This window comes from Lontra canadensis, unplaced genomic scaffold, assembly GCF_010015895.1.
Source record: "Lontra canadensis isolate GAN:19392208 unplaced genomic scaffold, GSC_riverotter_1.0 scaffold41, whole genome shotgun sequence".
NCBI classification, from domain to species: domain Eukaryota; kingdom Metazoa; phylum Chordata; class Mammalia; order Carnivora; family Mustelidae; genus Lontra; species Lontra canadensis.
The window spans coordinates 16,055,563-16,073,821 of record NW_022631035.1 but is presented as its reverse complement, the minus strand read 5'-3'; the positions used below and the strand labels follow the sequence as shown (position 1 = coordinate 16,073,821).

Genomic DNA, 18,259 nt, shown 5'->3' with positions numbered 1-18,259 from the left:
CAAATAACATGCATAATATTGAAAATGTTGTGTGCCCCATCTGTCATACCATTTCTTCTCTTAACATTGGAACTTCAGTACAGAGATTTAATTCTTATTTTAATGCAGTGGTGTGAAAAGTTTTGAACCTTGTATTTTTGGCTTTGTATTTATATTTGGTGCTGTTAAAGCAGTAGAATTCTTTTCTTCTAAATGAACTCTTACAGAGTACCTTAGTATATAAATCATAAAACTTGAGTTTGTCTAATTAAAGTGGGGGAAATGACCAAGTGAACTGCTTAAGTAGCTCAACAGAGACCTAGAAACATGAAGAAGAACTTAAAAATTACTGACCTGGGGCACCTGGGTGGTTCTATCATTGGACGGTTTGCCTTCGGCTTGGGTCATGGTCCCAGAGTCCTGGGATCGGCCCCGCATCCAGCTCCCTGCTTAGCGGGAGGTCTGCTTCTCCCTCCCCCACTCCCCCTGCTTGTGTTCCTGTTCTCGCTGGCTCTCTCTCTGTCAAATAAATAAAATCTTAAAAAAAAAGTTACTTACCAAGGATATTCTTTTTTGATCATGGTGTGTTGAAAAGGAAAAAAATGGTTTAGGTTCCCTCTACTTAGTGAGATTGAATTATTACTTCTTGGTTATTGATGGTATTCTGTATTAACTCATTAATATTTCAAAGTGCATTTGAAGTTTTTAAAAAATATTTTATTTGTCAGAGAAAGAGAGAGAGAGACAAACAGAGAAGAAGGGGAAGGGGAAGGCAGAGGGAGAAGCAGGCTCCAGCTGAACAAGGAGCCAGATGCAGAGCTGGATCCCGGGACCCTGGGATCATGATCAGAACTGAAGGTGGACACTTTAAGTCACCCAGGTGTCCCTAAAAAATATTTTTACGGTGGTTACAAAAAGGCATTGAAAAATAGAAAAGATATTTATCATTTAGTAAATTTAGAAATACTTCCCCAATATCTCATTTTATAGCACCTGTATTCTATCCTGTGACCATAGACTATAATAATTCTAAATCCTTGTGCTAAGTTTCCCTGTTCCTGACTGGGAAAGCAAAGCCACCTCTGCCTCCTGTGTTTGTTACTTTGGCTTTTTAGTATCTGTGTGTTCTTTGTAAGAAATGAGTGTAAACATGTGTTGGAAATTATAGAACCATCTGGCATTGGAAAAATCTTTAAAGTTAATCTGGTACAGTATTTTTATCTGTAAACATTTGAAAGGTTAAACTAAAATTGAGGTTTGTCTCTTAGTGTTATCTCTAGGGATACGGATTACACAGTTTCTCTTGATTGATGGCTATTAAAAACTCAGCCTTTCTCCTATAATCTTAAGGTTTATTTATTCCATAAAATTGATCTTTTGGATAGTCAACAATATGAAAAGGAAATACAAGTACATCAAATGATTTACATTTTTAGAGATTGCTGCATTGGATCTTAAATTTTGCTTAGTAGGCTGATCTACTAAAAATGTTTGAATATAATAATATAAAAATGTTTTTCTTGCAGAAGGTGATGAAGTGCAAATAGAAGAATTTGGAAAAGTGGTAAAGGATATGCGTGATGCCTCCAGGTTAAAAGGTAAGTACTAGATTATTTGTGACTGTTAAATTTACTTTTATTGAATGGATGTCTTTTTGTTTTGTTTTTTAGTGTTTCTAGCTCTGCTAATTTCTGGTTAACATGTTGGCATTGATCTATTTTAAAGCAGGTGAAACTTGGTTTTGATTAAAAGTTGACAGCTTCCTTGATGAAAGAAAAAGGGCTTTTTTTGGAATAGGGTCTGTGTAATGCTATTTTAAATCCCTTTTTTGTATTTGGGCTTTATATAAAGTCAGTTACTGGCTTTAAATTTTTTCAGATATGAATATTTTCTGTATCATTTTAAGCCTCAGGCTTAGGATTCTACCTAGTGTATAGGCTTCTATATTATTCAATAAAATTTCTCAGGAATCTTCTACTGCTTCCTTTAGTAGACATTCCTTATGTTCCTTTTCTTGTTTTTTATTAAAACACAAGAGAGACCATGTACATTTTGGTAGCATGGGTAATTTCTACTACTTGACTTCTATTTTTGCTTAAAAATTAAAACAGAACTAAAACCAATGAAGATTATACTTGTGGAGCTTGTGTACTTTTTTGTTTAGAAAATAAGTTTTAAACTTAATGTCATTTATTTGAATAACCATTTAATGGTGATTAATGGTTATTAATTAATTATAAAAACTTAATGTAATTTATTTGAATAACCACTCATGATTATTTGGTCAATAAGCATTATCAGGAAAAGAATAAAACACAGTTATTTATGTGGGAACACAATCTGGATCCCCGGCAATGTGACTGGGGTCGTGTGAGATCCTGTGAGAAAACTCCAGGAGATGGAGGGCAAGAGTCTTCCTGGGCTGACGCCTGGAATAAACATGGGAGGATCCTGGGAGTACTTTCACATCCTCTTTTAGATGGATCTGATAAGTGTGGAGAATCATTAACTTGCTTTTGTTATTTAAAGCTAAGAGATAATCGTTGTTGTTGTTGTTGTTGTTGTTGTTGTTGTTGTTGTTGTAGTTGTTGGCTTGTGGCACTTGATTGCCTACAGGTAGCCCACGTCCTGCACGTAGCTCATATCTCACACTGCAGTTCATGTCCTGCACGTAAATCTATATCCTGTTTGTAACCGGATCTTGTGAAAAGTATAAAAGAAACGATTGTAAGAAATAAAGTAATCTACTGATCATCCCTCGGTAGTCCCATCATTTTGGCTCCAATCACTAGGATCCTCACCTCGCGAAGGTGACAATGTATTTAGGGAAACAGATGCAGAAAAATTTCTGTGTATAAAGAAGTAGACAAATCTCAGATTTTCAGTAACCACTCTGACCTGCATAGGAAATTTCTGACGTTATTGTTTCTCTTTTAGGTTAAGAAAAGTGTTTAATAAGTCCCTGTTGACATAAATATGTTACCTGGGTTACATAACATAATTAGTGTCAACATAGTACAGTTAGCTGAGGTCTAGGAAACAATGAATAGAGGTAGAAAAGAACACAGCCCATGGGGTATGATATATGGTGGTTTGTGGTTTTTTGACTTACCAGCTGGCTAATCTCTGTAGGCCATTCTGATTTCCTCACCTTTAAAACAAGGGAGCTAATGAAATCCTGTTTGTCATAGAGTTGTCAGGTTCAAGAGCAAAAACACATGTAAAGCATATGTATAACCCAATCATTAGGCACATATTATATACTTGTTAAATGGTAGTTAATTTTGAAATCAGACAGCAGAGCTCAGAAGGAGACTCGTATTCAGGACAGTGAATGAGGAGGAAGGAAAAATTTTTGAAATTAAGCCATTGGAAAAGAAGAACAGATACAGTTTAAGTACCTGAATCTGGGAAATGGTCACAATCGTTAGGGGAATGGCACTGGAATCTGTCAGCTAGTGCAGTGTAAGGCCAATAACTACAGGGAAGAGTTAGGAAGCACCCCCTAGAATACAAGTGTTAATGTAGCAGGCCTGAAGCTGCCCTCTTTAGAAAAACCTGCTTACAAGGTTGACCGGCTGGCACATGAGAACTTGGCTTTCAGAATGTTCACTTCATTAATAATGGATAAGGTTGGTTCACTGTGCCTAGACTATTTGTTGGCAAACTTGGAGAGACCTTAAAAATGGGCATGTTGTGAATACAGTTTTATGCTTTCCTTCAACATACCGCATAATTATAAAGGATTATGGTGAGGTGTCTGATCTTTTACTTTAAGATTTTAGTGGTGGGGCAGCCAATTCTAGGTAATGATGAAGATTAAGTATAGCGTTGGTTTGGATGACTTTGGAAGGTAAGTGAAGACTTTTTTAACTTAAGAGGTCAAGGTCATCCTTATTGTCATCAGATGACAACGGGAAATGGGGTTGAGGGAGGATTATGAGCAAGGTGCCAAGATCCTCAGAGATGGTGAAAGTGTGCTCTGACAGTAGTACATGATGGTTTCAGGAGGGTGGTGTAGGCAAATGACAGGCCTGAACCTCAGACAAAGGGCTAAGGTTTGACTGAAGGTGGAACCAAAGTAGCCTGACAGCAGCAGCAGAAATTTAGGGGTGCTTCTCTGCTTCCTGGCACTATGGGAACTTGGGACGATGAGCAGCCCCCACCCAAGATGGTTGTGCAAGGAAACCATATTTTAAAGGAAACCAAGTATTAGTGAAAACGAAGAAGCAGAACCGATGCAGGTTTTTAGGTGCCGGCAAAGCTCAAATTGCCATTTTCAGTTGCCTCCCCATGATGTTAGGACAGAAAGTGAGGCAGGTTCAAAGGTGCTAAGGAGCTGTGATTACTATTTATAGCTAGTTCCTGATTAGTAATAGTAGTAGTAATAGTAGTAGTAGTAGTAGTTATTTTATTGCTATTAATATGACGTTTATTAAGTACTTGCCATATATCTAGAATTGTTTTAAGTGTTTTTCATACATCATCATATTTAATCTCCACATTAACCTTGTGAGGTAATAGTATTACTATCTCATTTTAGATATAAGACTACTGAGTTTTATAGAGGGGTTAAGTAGTAATAATTTGATCAAGGTCACACAGTTCCAGGTGACAGATCCTGGAGCCAGGATATGAATGCAAGTCTATCTGACTTAACACTGCCTCCTTTGAAAGGGTTGGAAATGAAACAATTCCAGAAGCCAGGGTACAACTGCATCGTGATAGAATTGGGGGGAAAAAAAAAAAAACTAATGAGTCCTTATGATACTTGTGTTTCATATTTTGCATTTCTCATGATTCTGAAATTCATTTCACTTCATTCAGAATGAGTTAATTTTGTTGGCTACCATTAGAGCTTCATGGTAAAATAACTACTTTATGTAATTGCAGTGAAATATTCAACTATATGAATAATTTTGGTTGTGCCAATTTTATGTTAGCGCCAAAGAAACATGACGGACCAAGTGCATTGTGTTGCTGGACTTAGAATTCCCTGAGGCCTGGGTTCTTCACTGAGATTTCTTATTCTTCAATTCAGGATGTTATAATAGATCTCAGACTGCCACTGACAAAAGTCTTTAGTGATAGCTACCATTGTTTTTTAAATCAGAGGTTAGTTCATTTACCAAATAACTTATTCTATTTCTAGAGTTAAAGAACATTGTCTTAGCCCTTGATGCGCTTGAAGGTGACATGATACCTGGGAAGAACTTGGAGAGCTTTCTAGGAAATATTGGGATTAAGTCACCTGAAGAGGAGGTAGAGAAAATTCTTCAATCAGATTTTGTTTCTGGTAAGCATTTAAATATTACTATCAGTTTTGTTTGTTTTGGATAGGAGACCCTGTAATGAAAGTGTGCAAGGTCTTTGTTTAGGTAAATGGCGTCCCTTTGTTGAGCAAATATCTATAGGTATTTGCTTGTATTCCTGTAAAGGTCTTGAAAGGGAGCCTTTCTTCTTTCACAATCCTCTTTTGCAGTTAGGAAAATACTTTTTAACAGCAGGTCAAAAATTTGTGGGAAGTGGGCTTGGAAATTCCAGTTCTTTGAATAGAAAACCGCTTTGCCACTTTGCGCCAAGTAAAGTTATTGGACTTTTAACTTTCTTGGTATTTTAGTTCCCTTACAGGTAGAATCAGAACTAGTGCATCTACAGCCTTGTAAGGTTAATTGCAAAGCATAATAGGTGAAAATGAATCTTAATTATTTTGTATGCTGATTCTTATTTTTATACTAGCTTTTTAATATTACTTTGTCCAGGGTTTCTTGTTTATCACCTCTCTCTTTCTTTCTTCCAGATGACAACATGGTGAATGTTAAAGACTGTATGAAGGTTTTGAAGGACAACCAGAAATTTTCCAATTTTATTGGTAAGAGCTTTATGGTAAAACTGCTGAATGGCCACAACACAGGACTCATTTAAAGGTCCCCTAGTCGAACACTATATTTGTTGCTTAAATCTTCTTTGTAGTAGTATCTGTGCCAAATGTTTGTTTCATTAATATTTGAACATTTGCACTTATGGCAAACTTTACTATAATTTTTTTTCATTTAAGAATTTTTACTTGAGGGGCACCTGGGTGGCTCAGTCTGTTAAGCATCAACTCTTGATCTGGCTCAGGTTGTAATCTCAGGGCCCCTGAGATTCCTGCCCCACATGGGATCAAGCACATGTATCTCTCTTTCTCTAAATAAATAAATAAAATCTTTTTAAAAAAAAAATTTTTTTACTTTAGTGGAAAGGATTGGGAAAATCATGAGGTTGTAATGTTTTCCAATAGCTAAATAAAAAAACTTTATTATGTAATAATGGCAATTTTTAAACTGTTATAAAAAAATATAGTGACCAGAAGGATAAGAAATAAAAAGCATAAGGCTCTTGTAATGTCACCCTCTGAAAATATCCCTGTTGAAGTTCGGTAAGTATCCTTTTAGGCTTTTTTACTTGCATCTGTGAGTATTTGTGTGTTCTTAAATTGTTATTTAAAAATTAAATTACTGTGTTCATAATATTCTACAACTTGCTTTTTTAAAGAAATTAATAGCGTATCTTAGATATTATTCCATGTTCCATTATATCATATAAACTACCTCATTCTTTTTAAGGACCACATAATATTCCATTACGGGGATGGACTATAATTTTATCCACAACACTCTTCTTTTTTTAAAGATTATTTATTTATTTATTTATTTGACAGAGAGAGAGAGAGAGAGAGAGAGAGAGAGATAGATCACAAGTAGGCAGAGAGGCAGGCAGAGAGAGAGGAGGAAGCAGGTTCCCTGCTGAGCAGAGAGCTGATGTGGGGACCTGAGATCATGACCTGAGCTAAAGGCAGAGGCTTAACCCACTGAACCACCCAGGCACCCCATACACTCTTGATGATATTTAGGTTATTGCCAATTTTTAGCCATTCAAACATTTTGATGAGCATTCTTGAATGTATATATGTGCACGAAGTTTTCCTGGTGGATAAATTCCTCAGCAGTCACAGTGCTAAACTGAAATCTATGCAGATGTAAGATGTTAATAGCTATTGCTTATTTACCCTTCCAAAGGGTTGTAAAAATTTACTTTTATCAATAATGGGTATTAGTTATTAAAAAATTTTCCAGTAAAAAAATTTATTATTATTTTAATATACACTTCTTTAATGACTAGTGAGATAAAACATATTTTTCATGATTGTCAAGTGTGCTTTGATTATATTTTAATTAGATTGTCTTTTTCATATGAATTTTAATTTGTAAATAGGTCTTTCTATATTAGGGACATTAATGTTCTGTCCTATCTATTGAAGTTTTTTCCTAGTTTATTATTCATCTTTGATTTTGGTGGGTTGCTTTTTGCCATCTTTGGTGTAATTTTGTCAGTGTTGGTATTTTTTTTCTCCTAGGAAATTTATTTCATTTGGGTGTTTTATTGGAATACAGCCCTATGCAGTGATAATTCTTTTGATTTTTCTTTGAATCTGGTTATTTTCTCATTCTTAAGTTTGCGTATATATAACCTTAACTTTTTCTATGTTTACTAACAGAACATTTTAGCTCTCTTTTTAAAGCACTACCTCTTAGATTTATCTTTAGTGTTTCTGTTTATAGTTAAAAAATTAATTTCTGCTTTTGTCTTAAGTCCTTTTTATTCTCTTATGCCCATTTTATAGCTTTTCTAAGTTATTTAAATTATTAATTTATACTTTTTTCTTACTGGACATTAAATGTTTAAGACTATCATTTTCATTTTAGTAAAACTTTGGTTTATCTAACAGTCTTCGTTTATTATTGTTGTTATTGTCTAAGTATTTTCAGTCATACTTTGATTTTCTCCTCGATGTAAGAGTTAAGAGAAAACTTAAAATTTTAAAGCAATTTGAATTTCATTATTGCCCTATCTTTGTTGTTTATTTTTTTAGTTTTATTGTGGTCAGAGACTGTGGTCTATAGTAGAGGCCTTGATAGCTCGTTAGATTTGGAGTTTCTTCAATTATTATATGTTATTTAAAAACTACTTTAATGGCTTCCAGGGACAGGCTAATGGTAACGCACACTCATCCTACTATTTGTCTTGGAAATCCTTATGACCTTTTGAAGCATCCCATTCCATAATTTTGGACAGCTGTGGAACTAGTCAATTATTCCACATATTTGGTAGAAATCCTGCCTTATAATTCCATTCCCAAACCATATTTAACATTTGGATTCTTCCTCATATCAGTAGCCCTCCAGAGATGTGAAGAGAACTCTTATATTTTCTTCATTTCACATCGAATTGTCTTTTCTCTAGACTCACATTTCCCTTCAGCCCTTGCTCATGTGGCCTATTTTTGAAACGTTTTACTAATAACTAATAACTAATGACTAAATCATGGAACAACAGAAAGAGTTAAATACTACTTCTACATAAACTGGCTAGTTTAAAGTAATTTATTATACATTTCTCTTAATGAATCCCAAGAGATGATTTTTTGGATATATACTTTAGAAATGAAGTTTTTTAAAAAAAATATTTATTTATTCATTTATTTATTTGAGAGAGAGAGAGAGAGAGAGAGAGAACAAACCTGTGAGAGAGAGAGAGCCAGTGTGGGGAGGAGCAGAGGGAGAGAGAATCCCAAGCAGACTCCATGCTGAGTTTGGAGCCCAGCAGGAGCTCTGTCCCAAGACCCTGAGATCATGACCTGAGCTGAAATCAAAAGTCAGATGCCCAGTCAACTGAGCCACCCAGGTGCCCCTGAAGTTTTGTTTTGCTTTTTAATTAAGGGAGGTCAGCCATGGATTTCCTAATCTAGATGTTTTATGTTAATGTGCTATCCATAATAGGCTTTGCTGATCCTCTAAATTGTGTGAAATGAGGTGATAAGATTAAAAGATCTAGGGAAGGAAAGTGGAAAGGGAAAGATTGGGGTTTGAGAGCACTTGTGAAGAATGGAGGGTATTTTTTACTGAAATGGTGAGCTCATTATTGATAACTAGAGAAACTCTGGTGTACTTTTCTCTTCATATAGGAATAGCTCACCCAGAACCTAGAGTTTTAACAAAATAATTTTAAGAATAAAGATGAGGGGCTATAGAAAACTATAGTGGAGAATGGATTGCTCTATTTATTTCAATGGCCACATATGAGTAGTGGCTGCCATTTTGGACAGCTCAAATCTCAAAGAGTCCATCAATTTCATTGTTATATTCCAAAGATTTGGAACCATGGACTGAAGTACATTTTGTGTGTATATTTTCTGTGTTTGTAGCATTGAATGATATCATCAATACATTGGATTCTATGGAAGAAAGTGATCAGTTTGATAAGGACAAATATGCAGATGTACCTGGAAATATCAATAGAATTCATTTCACTGATAATAGTCTTCAAAAAATACTAGATGAGTCCATTGTTGAGGGTGAGTTGATTGAGCAACTTGTAATAAAAATTTCTTCTAAAATTATATCTAAGGATTTTTAAATATTTTACCGAAATACTAGTTAAATGGTAATAATTAGTTCCTAATGATATTTAGTTAATATTATAATATTTAGTTCCTAAATAATGTATTGAAATGTGATTTATTGCAGACCAAATTTAGGGATATACCTTATATTCTATATCCACAGATATGTCCATTTAGTTATTACAGTATCAAATTCCTGGATGATCTCTTGGACTAGATTGTAAAGTTGGTCTCAAGTATTTATATATGTTGTTGTATGGCTTTGAAATATTTCTTTCTAGAGTAATTTCATTTCAAAGTTAATCCCTTTCCTTCTGTGAACTTTAGAGAGGTCTTAATCATTTTCTAGCCTTTTTTTTTTTTTTTAGGTGAAAGGCCCTTTGAAAAGTACAAGTTATTGTTGAACAATTAAAACATTTTTCTATATAACACTCATGTGTAAGTGTTGAGCTGCTCTTTGCTCTATCTACAAAGAATTTACCTGACCCATCTATATTCTCAGCTGGGATATATCCAGATGGACTTTAATCCATATTTGGAAAGCCATTTCTTGCCTTTAAATTTAGCTTCAGCTAAAAAGTAAGGTCAGATCTGCCTCTCAGGGAACAATTGGCAGTGTGTGAAGACAGTTTAGATTGTCAAAACTGATGGGTGGAGGACTGCTGGCATGTAGTGAGTAGAAGCAAGGGATGCTGCTAGCCATCCTACAGTGTCTAGGACGGTACTCTCCCAAATAATTATCAGGACCCAGATGCAATTTTGCTGAGGTTGAGAAATCCTGTTTTAGAATTATCTTATAAAATTGCCAAACCTACTATTTTGAAAGTACTTTTTAATAGCTTAGTTTTTTTTTTTTTTTAAATCTTGCTTAGAACAAGTAAAAAATTTAAGGTAAATATAATGTGTTTTTATTCTAACTTCCTTTTGTTTTAAGGTAATTTCTGGACTAGTTGTGAGTTATTCTAAACATCTCTCCAACTGTAATATGGTCCATCTATGCAAATGGACATATTTTATTTTTATCACTTGTCCTTCAAATAGATCTCTGTAGCAATTTGCATTTTTATAGAAAGTATATTGAATGAGGGGTATAACTGCAACTTGTCCTTAGGAGAAGCTCCAGGATTAGATAGATAGGTAAGCAAGCAGAACTAGAGAAGGACAATCCAGACTAATAATTAAACATTTTATCGAATATATGGGCCTGGAGATGAACCTGCCCTCTTTGGAAGAAAGGAAACATTTATGACGTTAGAATCTCAGTCACTTTTAAGGAGCTTGGTGGAGGCTGACAAATCCATGGACTCAAAGAAGTAAGAGGAAGATGAATAGAAAAAATATTTTGGAAGCCAGTGGATGATTTTGAGAGGAAGAGAATGGTCAACGGGAAATGGTACTGAGAGATGAAGTATTTAGCCTACGGTTTTCTTTCAAACTGGATAAAATCAGGATGCTGTTCCTTATGGCATAATCTCTCTCTGTAAATTTACAGATTTTAAGAAAGCGGCTTTGTCTTCCAATCTGAGATTACCAAAAGCAGATGGTAAGAACTTTATATGTGTATAAGAAAACATTCCCTATAAAAGATTACTCTTTAGGAATCATTGCCAGCTGCCAATGGATTCCTAGTCCATTTTTCCCACCCTAGCCAGAGTAATATTTTTTTCAAAAAAGTAATCTGATTATGTTATCTCTCCCTATTTATAACTCTTTAAACATTTTCCCTTGCTGTTAAAGATCAAAATCCATCCTATATGTCCTAGTCCTCTAACAATCTTGTATCATTATCCTTGTTTTCTATACTTTCAAATACATTGCCTTTCTTTCATTTTCTTAGATCTCTCTTTTCCTCCCACCACAAAGCTTTGCATATTTTATTCCCTGGAATATTTTTCCCTGACCCTCTTTGCCTATTGAAGTTTACTCATCTTTCAGATGCATGTCAGATTCCTCTAGGGGAGCCAATCATTATCTGCTAGTCTAGGTCGACTTCCTCTGTTAATATGCTTTCCTTAAACCATGTCTCATTCATAGCATTTGTTTCATATTAAAAGTACTCATTCATATTTTTAAAATGATACTAGAAACGCTCAGTATATTTTACATTACGAAGTAACAAAAATTAAGGGCATCTGCCTGGCTCAGTCAGTAGAGGATATGACTCTTAATCTCAGGGTTAGGAATGTAAGACCCATATTGAGTATAGAGCTTACTTAGAAAAAAATAAAGTAACAAAAATATTAAATAACTTAAATCATCTTAATTCATTAGGATCAAAATAATACAATTTTTAATGAAAAATTCTTTGAGTATAGTGAACATACAATGTTAATTTGCTTCACATGTACAACATAGTAATTCAGCTTCTCTATACATTATGCCATGCTCACCACAAATGTAACTACCATCAGTCACCCTACAATGTGATTACAATATCATTGACTATATTCCCTACACTGTACCATGACATATTCATTACATAACTGGAAGCCTGTCTCTCCCATTCCCCTTCACCCATTTTGCCCATCCTCATACCGACCTTCTTTCTGGACACCCATCAGTGTGTTCTCTGTATTTATAGGTCTGGTTCTGCCTTTTTTTTTTTTTTAAGATTTTATTTATTTATTTGACAGAGAGAGAGAGCACAAGCAAGGGAAACAGCAGAGGAAGAGGGAGCTCAATCCCAACACCCTGGGATCATGACCTGAGCTGAAGGCAGACACTTAACCAACTGAATGCCTCGGGCACCCTCTGATTCTACTTTTTGTTTTTTTATTTGTTTTGTTTTTTAGATTCGACATATGAGTACAATTACATGGTATTTGTTTTTCTCAGTCTGACATATTTCCTTAGCATAATACCCTTTAGGTCCATCCATGTTGGCAAAATGGCAAAAAAAAAAAAAAAAGGTCTCATCCTTTTCCATGGCTGTGTCATATTCCATAAATATACCACATCTTTATTCATTCACCTACTGATGGACACTTGAGATACTTTCATATCTTGGCTTTTGTAAGTAATACTGCAATACACATAGAAGTGCATATATCTTTTTGAATTAGTGTTTTTGTCTTCTTTGGGTAAATACCCAGTGGTGAAATTATTGGGTCATATGGTATTACTATTTTTAATTTTTTGAGGAATCTCCATATTATTTTCCTTAGTGGCTGTACCAATTTACATTCCACCAACAGTATACAAGGGCTCCTTTTCCCCCACATCCCCGCCAACACCTGTTATTTCTTATGTTTTTGATTCTAGCCATTCTGACAGTTGTAAGGTGATAGATATCTCATTGTGATTTTGATTTGCATTCCCCTAGATTAGTGATGTTGAATATCTTTTCTAGTGTCTGTTGGCCATTTGTAATGTTTTCTGCAGAGTCCTCTGCCCATGTTAAAATCTGATTGTTTTCCAGTCATTGTTTTAATTATTTGATTAATAATTCTTTCTCTTACATGCCTGGAAGAGTCATTGGACCAAAGACCACGTCTCTACTTTGCTCCATATCCTAGTATTGTTTCTCTAGATCCTGGCACAATCCTGGCTTTCAGCAGGCTTTTAGAAGTAGCTACTATTAATAATTAATATTATATGGGGTGCCTGGGTGGCTCGGTGGATTAAAGCCTCTGCCTTCGGCTCAGGTCATGATCCCTGGGTCCTGGGACTGAGCCCCACATTGGGCTCTCTGCTCAGCAGGGAGCCTGCTTCCCCCTCTCTCTCTCTGCCTGCCTCTCTGCCTACTTGTGATTTCTCTCTGTCTGTCAAATAAATAAAGTCTTAAAAAATAATTAATATTATACAATATTTACTATGCTAGGTATTTTTCTAAATCTTTTATGTTATCAACTCATATAAATATTTATGGAATGAATCAATGACAATAAAACTTTATTATCTCGTTAGTCTCATCTCTCATCACTTCTGCATTTGTATTTATTCTGTAGCCATAGTAGTTATTACAATTTAAACTGGCTCTATTTGCTTTTGGTTCCATATCTTTGTATGTGCTGTTTCCTTTCTATACATTTCCTGTCAGACAAACTCACATTTTTTTCCCCTAAACTCATCTCAAATGTCACATAAGACTTTTCAAAGTTGTAGGTTAGGTGAACTGTCTCAGTGCTTTCATAATATCCTGTGCATATTTTTCTCATCATACCAACTGTATGATGTATTATCATTTTATTTATAGACATGACAGATTCAGTCTTTGTTTTCTGGGAATTCACAGGAAACTTTTTTATGGGAAAACTCTTTGATGAAAGGGCTGAAATTTTCATTATTGGGCTTGGTAGCTGCAAAAAAATTATTAGTAGAATGAATAAAAGTCTTAAATGGTATTATGTTTTCTTTCCAGGTGAAGGTTTAGATCTGTTGGTATAACACAATAATTTTCAGCTGTGGAAACATGCACAATGACTTCATTTTGGAATTAAGAGAGTGGGAAATGGTATTGATGAAAAATTGAAACACTCAATAATGATATGTTTTATATTTTAAATTGGTGTGGTATCAACAGGACTACTCCATTTGGTTGTATGGGTTTTGCCTTGCACAAAGATGCCTGGATGTAGGGTACAAGCAGAGACTGAAATGCACTCCATATTTCACTGTGCTCTTCAGACTTGGACCACCAGGGCTAGATTTCAACTGCCCAGAGGAAGGTGTGCCTCTTTGTAATAGATACATACAAAGGGGACCATTTCTCAATCACACAAAAGCATAATATAGACTGGTGGTGGCCCTGGGGATCAAGAGCTTTAATCTCAAATTTCATCCTTTTTTTGTTTACTTTATCAGTTGATAGAAATCTTTATATCTACATGTGAAGGATTTAACTATTATTTAAGAAAAGCTTACAGCTTATTCAGTATTTAGTGGGTTAATGGATTCAGATAACTCATATTCTCTTTGGCATGTAATTTTTTGGTTTTAAATGCTGCTTGAAATAAGTGGGTTGTTGGAAAAGATTTTGCTTTTTTTTTTTTTTTTTAGTTAAATATATATGCTTAATTCGAGAATTCACCTATAATGGACTTTGGACAAACTATTTTGCACTTTTTAAAACATAGTATCTTACATATATTTATTTATCTTTGTAGAGATTGAAGAAGCTACTCATATCTTGTCAAGTGTTGATAATGGCAGGATTGATATACCTAGCTTGGAGCATGCCCTGGAAAGTTTGAATGTCAGTTTGACTGAGAAGGACATCAGTGAAGCCCTCCAGTGTTGCGACATCAATGGTGAGGATTATTTTGGCGTGAGGTCCTTTTCATTTTTCCCTGTTAATGAGAAACAGTCTTAGAGCATATGTATGTGGGTAAAATGCTAAGGACAGTCGCACTGGAGACTTAGGTTGATACAAATTAGAGCCAAAATAGTCTGCTAATTTAAATATTTATTGACCATATCTTTCTATTCACACTTAATCTAGGTATATATGCTTATTTAGTAATTACTATTCATTTCTTATAAGCATGGGTGGGAAAATTCCATTGTGATAAAACAAAGACATGATACCAGCAGCTTCATTTTGATATGCAGTCTTTCTTCAGAGGAGATCACCTTCATCTGTCCTTATATATAGTACTTGCCTCATTCTGTTTTTTAACCAAAAGAAATACCCCAAATTTCACTATATTTTAGAAGAACAGTTATTGAGTTTTGGTCATTGTTTCTAAGTGAGCATATATTTATCTGTGGTTTCCATTTTTAACTTCTTGTAGTATATACTTGGTCTCCTTTCCTATATATATTCACTCTTAAGCATCAAATTATGTGGAAACACTTTAATTTGGAGCTGGTAAGTTACACTGGTTTTAGGTGGCTTTTTATTTGGGGTTTATCTTAACCACCAGCTTGTTTTTTCTATGGGAATCTGATGAATGTGGGTTTAAGAGTACCTCCTGAGCACGGTTTGGTTATTGCCTTTGCCAGGTACTCTAGATTTTTATTGACCTCAATCAATTTATATGTTTTGACCTGGGGTTTCTCATACTATGAGAGCAGTATCAATTTAGACTCCAAACCCACATGAGATGCAGGAGATCCTTCACAGGAGATTTTTTTCCCCGCTGCCTCTCAGAATTAGGAAGATTTACGTCTCCTTGTTGTTTACTTGGGCCAGTGAATACAGTGTTTTAATCTCCCTTTCACTGGATTGAGCTTCTTTAAGCATCCAAGGTTTTTTTTTAATTTTAAAAATTTTTTATAAACATATAATGTATTATTAGCCCCAGGGGTACAGGTCTGTGAATTGCCAGGTCTACACACTTCACAGCACTCACCATAACACATACCCTCCCTGATGTCCATAACCCCACCACCCTCTCCCCTCCCCCCCCCCCCCCAGCCCCCCTCAGTTTGTTTTGTGAGATTAAGAGTCTCTTATGGTTTGTCTCCCTCCCAATCCCATCTTGTTTCATTTATTCTTTTCCTACTCCCCAAACCCCCCACATTGCATCTCCATTTCCTCATATCAGGGAGATCCTATGATAGTTGTCTTTCTCCATCTAGTTCCATCCATGTCATCGCAAATGGCAAGATTTCATTTCTTTTGATGGCTGCATAGTTTTCCATTGTATATATATATATACCACATCTTCTTTATCCATTCATCTGTTGATGGACATCTAGGTTCTTTCCATAGTTTGGCTATTGTGGACATTGCTGCTATAAACATTCGGGTGCACATGCCCCTTCGGATCACTACGTTTGTATCTTTAGGGTAAATACCCAGTAGTGCAATTGCTGGGTCATAGGGTAGCTCTATTTTCAACTTTTTGAGGAACCTCCATGCTGTTTTCCATTTCCATTTTCCACTTTTCCAGAGTGGTTGCACCAGCTTGCATTCCCACCAACAGTGTAGGAGGGTCCCCCTTTCTCCGCATCTTTGCCAGCATCTGTCATTTCCTGACTTGTTAATTTTAGCCATTCTGACTGGTGTGAGGTGGGATCTCATTGTGGTTTTGATTTGTATTTCCCTGATGCCGAGTGATGTGGAGAACTTTTTCATGTGTCTGTTGGCCATCTGGATGTCTTCTTTGCAGAAATGCCTGTTCATGTCCTCTTCCCATTTCTTGATTGGATTATTTGTTCTTTGGGCATTGAGTTTGCTAAGTTCTTTATAGATTTTGGACACTAGCCCCTTATCTGATATGTCATTTGCAAATATCTTCTCCCATTCTGTCAGTTGTCTTTTGGTTTTGTTAACGGTTTTCTTTGCTGTGCAAAAGCTTTTGATCTTGATGAAGTCCCAATAGTTCATTTTTGCCCTTACTTCCCTTAACTTTGGCGATGTTCCTAGGAAGAAGTTGCTGCAGCTGAGGTCGAAGAGGTTGCTGCCTGTGTTCTCCTCAAGGATTTTGATGGATTCCTTTCTCACATTGAGGTCCTTCATCCATTTTGAGTCTATTTTCATGTGTGGTGTAAGGAAATGGTCCAATTTCATTTTTCTGTATGTGGCTGTCCAATTTTCCCAACACCACTTATTGAAGAGGCTGTCTTTTTTCCATCGGACATTCTTTCCTGCTTTGTCGAAGATTAGTTGACCATAGAGTTGAGGGTCTATTTCTGGGCTCTCTATTCTGTTCCATTGATCTATGTGTCTGTTTTTGTGCCAGTACCATGCTGTCTTGATGATGACAGTTTTGTAATAGAGCTTGAAGTCCGGAATTGTGATGCCACCAACTTTGGCTTTCTTTTTCAATATTCCTTTGGCTATTCGAGGTCTTTTCTGGTTCCATATAAATTTTAGGATTATTTGTTCCATTTCTTTGAAAAAAATGGATGGGATTTTGATAGGGTTTTAAGCATTCAAGTTTTATTTGGTATCTAAATTCAAACTCTCCAAGTAGCATGGATCCAAATTTTCTTTTATGAATATGCATGAATATTTAAATCAAGCACCTTGCCACTTTGGGATCTGATACGTATCCCCTAATAGTTATAGGCTCAGTACTCACTGTTTTCTACTCTTGATCTCTGTGTCCACTTAACTTATTATTTCCTGTTCATATATCTTAGTAATGCATTTATAGAATATTGTAGTTCATACAGCATCCTAGGGATTTGTAGTCTGATGGTTTCTGTGCTACCCAGCTAGCCATTTTGTTATAAGTTAAAGTCTCCTTAATGTAGTTGATAACTCTATATTTTCTGTTATGATAGCATTATTGCGTCTTTCTTCGTGTGTGTGTGTGTGTGTGTGTGTGTGTGTATGTGCACGCACACACGCGCATGTGTGTGTATCCTAATAGTTAACTTTGTGACCTCTGGCCTGAGACTACCTTAGTTCAAATACCACATCCTCTAGCACTTTCTGGCTTTTGTGACCTAGACAACTTATTTAATTTCTCTTGGCTTTCATCTTTTAAAGATAGGCATATCAAGTATAACCATGTTATAGAATTATTGTGAAGATTTTGGTTAATAAATGTAAAGCATCATAAAAGGATCCTTAGTCTGTATAAGGAACTGAACATTATCTAAGTTCTTTTTTCTCTTTTTTTTAATTATGTTCAATTAGCCAACATATAGAACTCAAGAAAATTAGCTATTAAGATCATTAACTGTTCAATAGATGGTTCCTAAAAGTATGAAAAGTTATTTTGCAATAGTTTCAGTCATTTGAGATAGAAAATAAGGTAGAACGGAATTTTAAGTATTGTAAATCGGAACCTTTATGTAGAAATTCGCAGTATCAGGTTTTTAATGTCAGCATGCTTGATTTTGACTTTACAGATAATAATGAAGTGAATTTAAAAGATTTCTTTGAAAGAATTAAAGAAAGTCTATTTTTCAAAGAGTCCATAGGTAAGTGAATACTAC

General features: G+C 35.3%; 1 protein-coding gene across 1 annotated transcript in view; it reads left to right on the top strand.

Annotated features, from left to right (window-relative positions):
- The window catches only part of EFCAB13 (EF-hand calcium binding domain 13), a 217,963-nt gene that overhangs the window by 81,801 nt on the left and 117,903 nt on the right, over positions 1 to 18,259 (top strand). The window contains exons 16-21 of the mRNA XM_032871038.1: positions 1,506 to 1,577; positions 5,132 to 5,275; positions 5,780 to 5,851; positions 10,917 to 10,967; positions 14,530 to 14,673; positions 18,173 to 18,244. Coding sequence (XP_032726929.1) covers positions 1,506 to 1,577; positions 5,132 to 5,275; positions 5,780 to 5,851; positions 10,917 to 10,967; positions 14,530 to 14,673; positions 18,173 to 18,244 — 555 coding nt within the window. The remainder of the gene's footprint in view (positions 1 to 1,505; positions 1,578 to 5,131; positions 5,276 to 5,779; positions 5,852 to 10,916; positions 10,968 to 14,529; positions 14,674 to 18,172; positions 18,245 to 18,259) is intronic.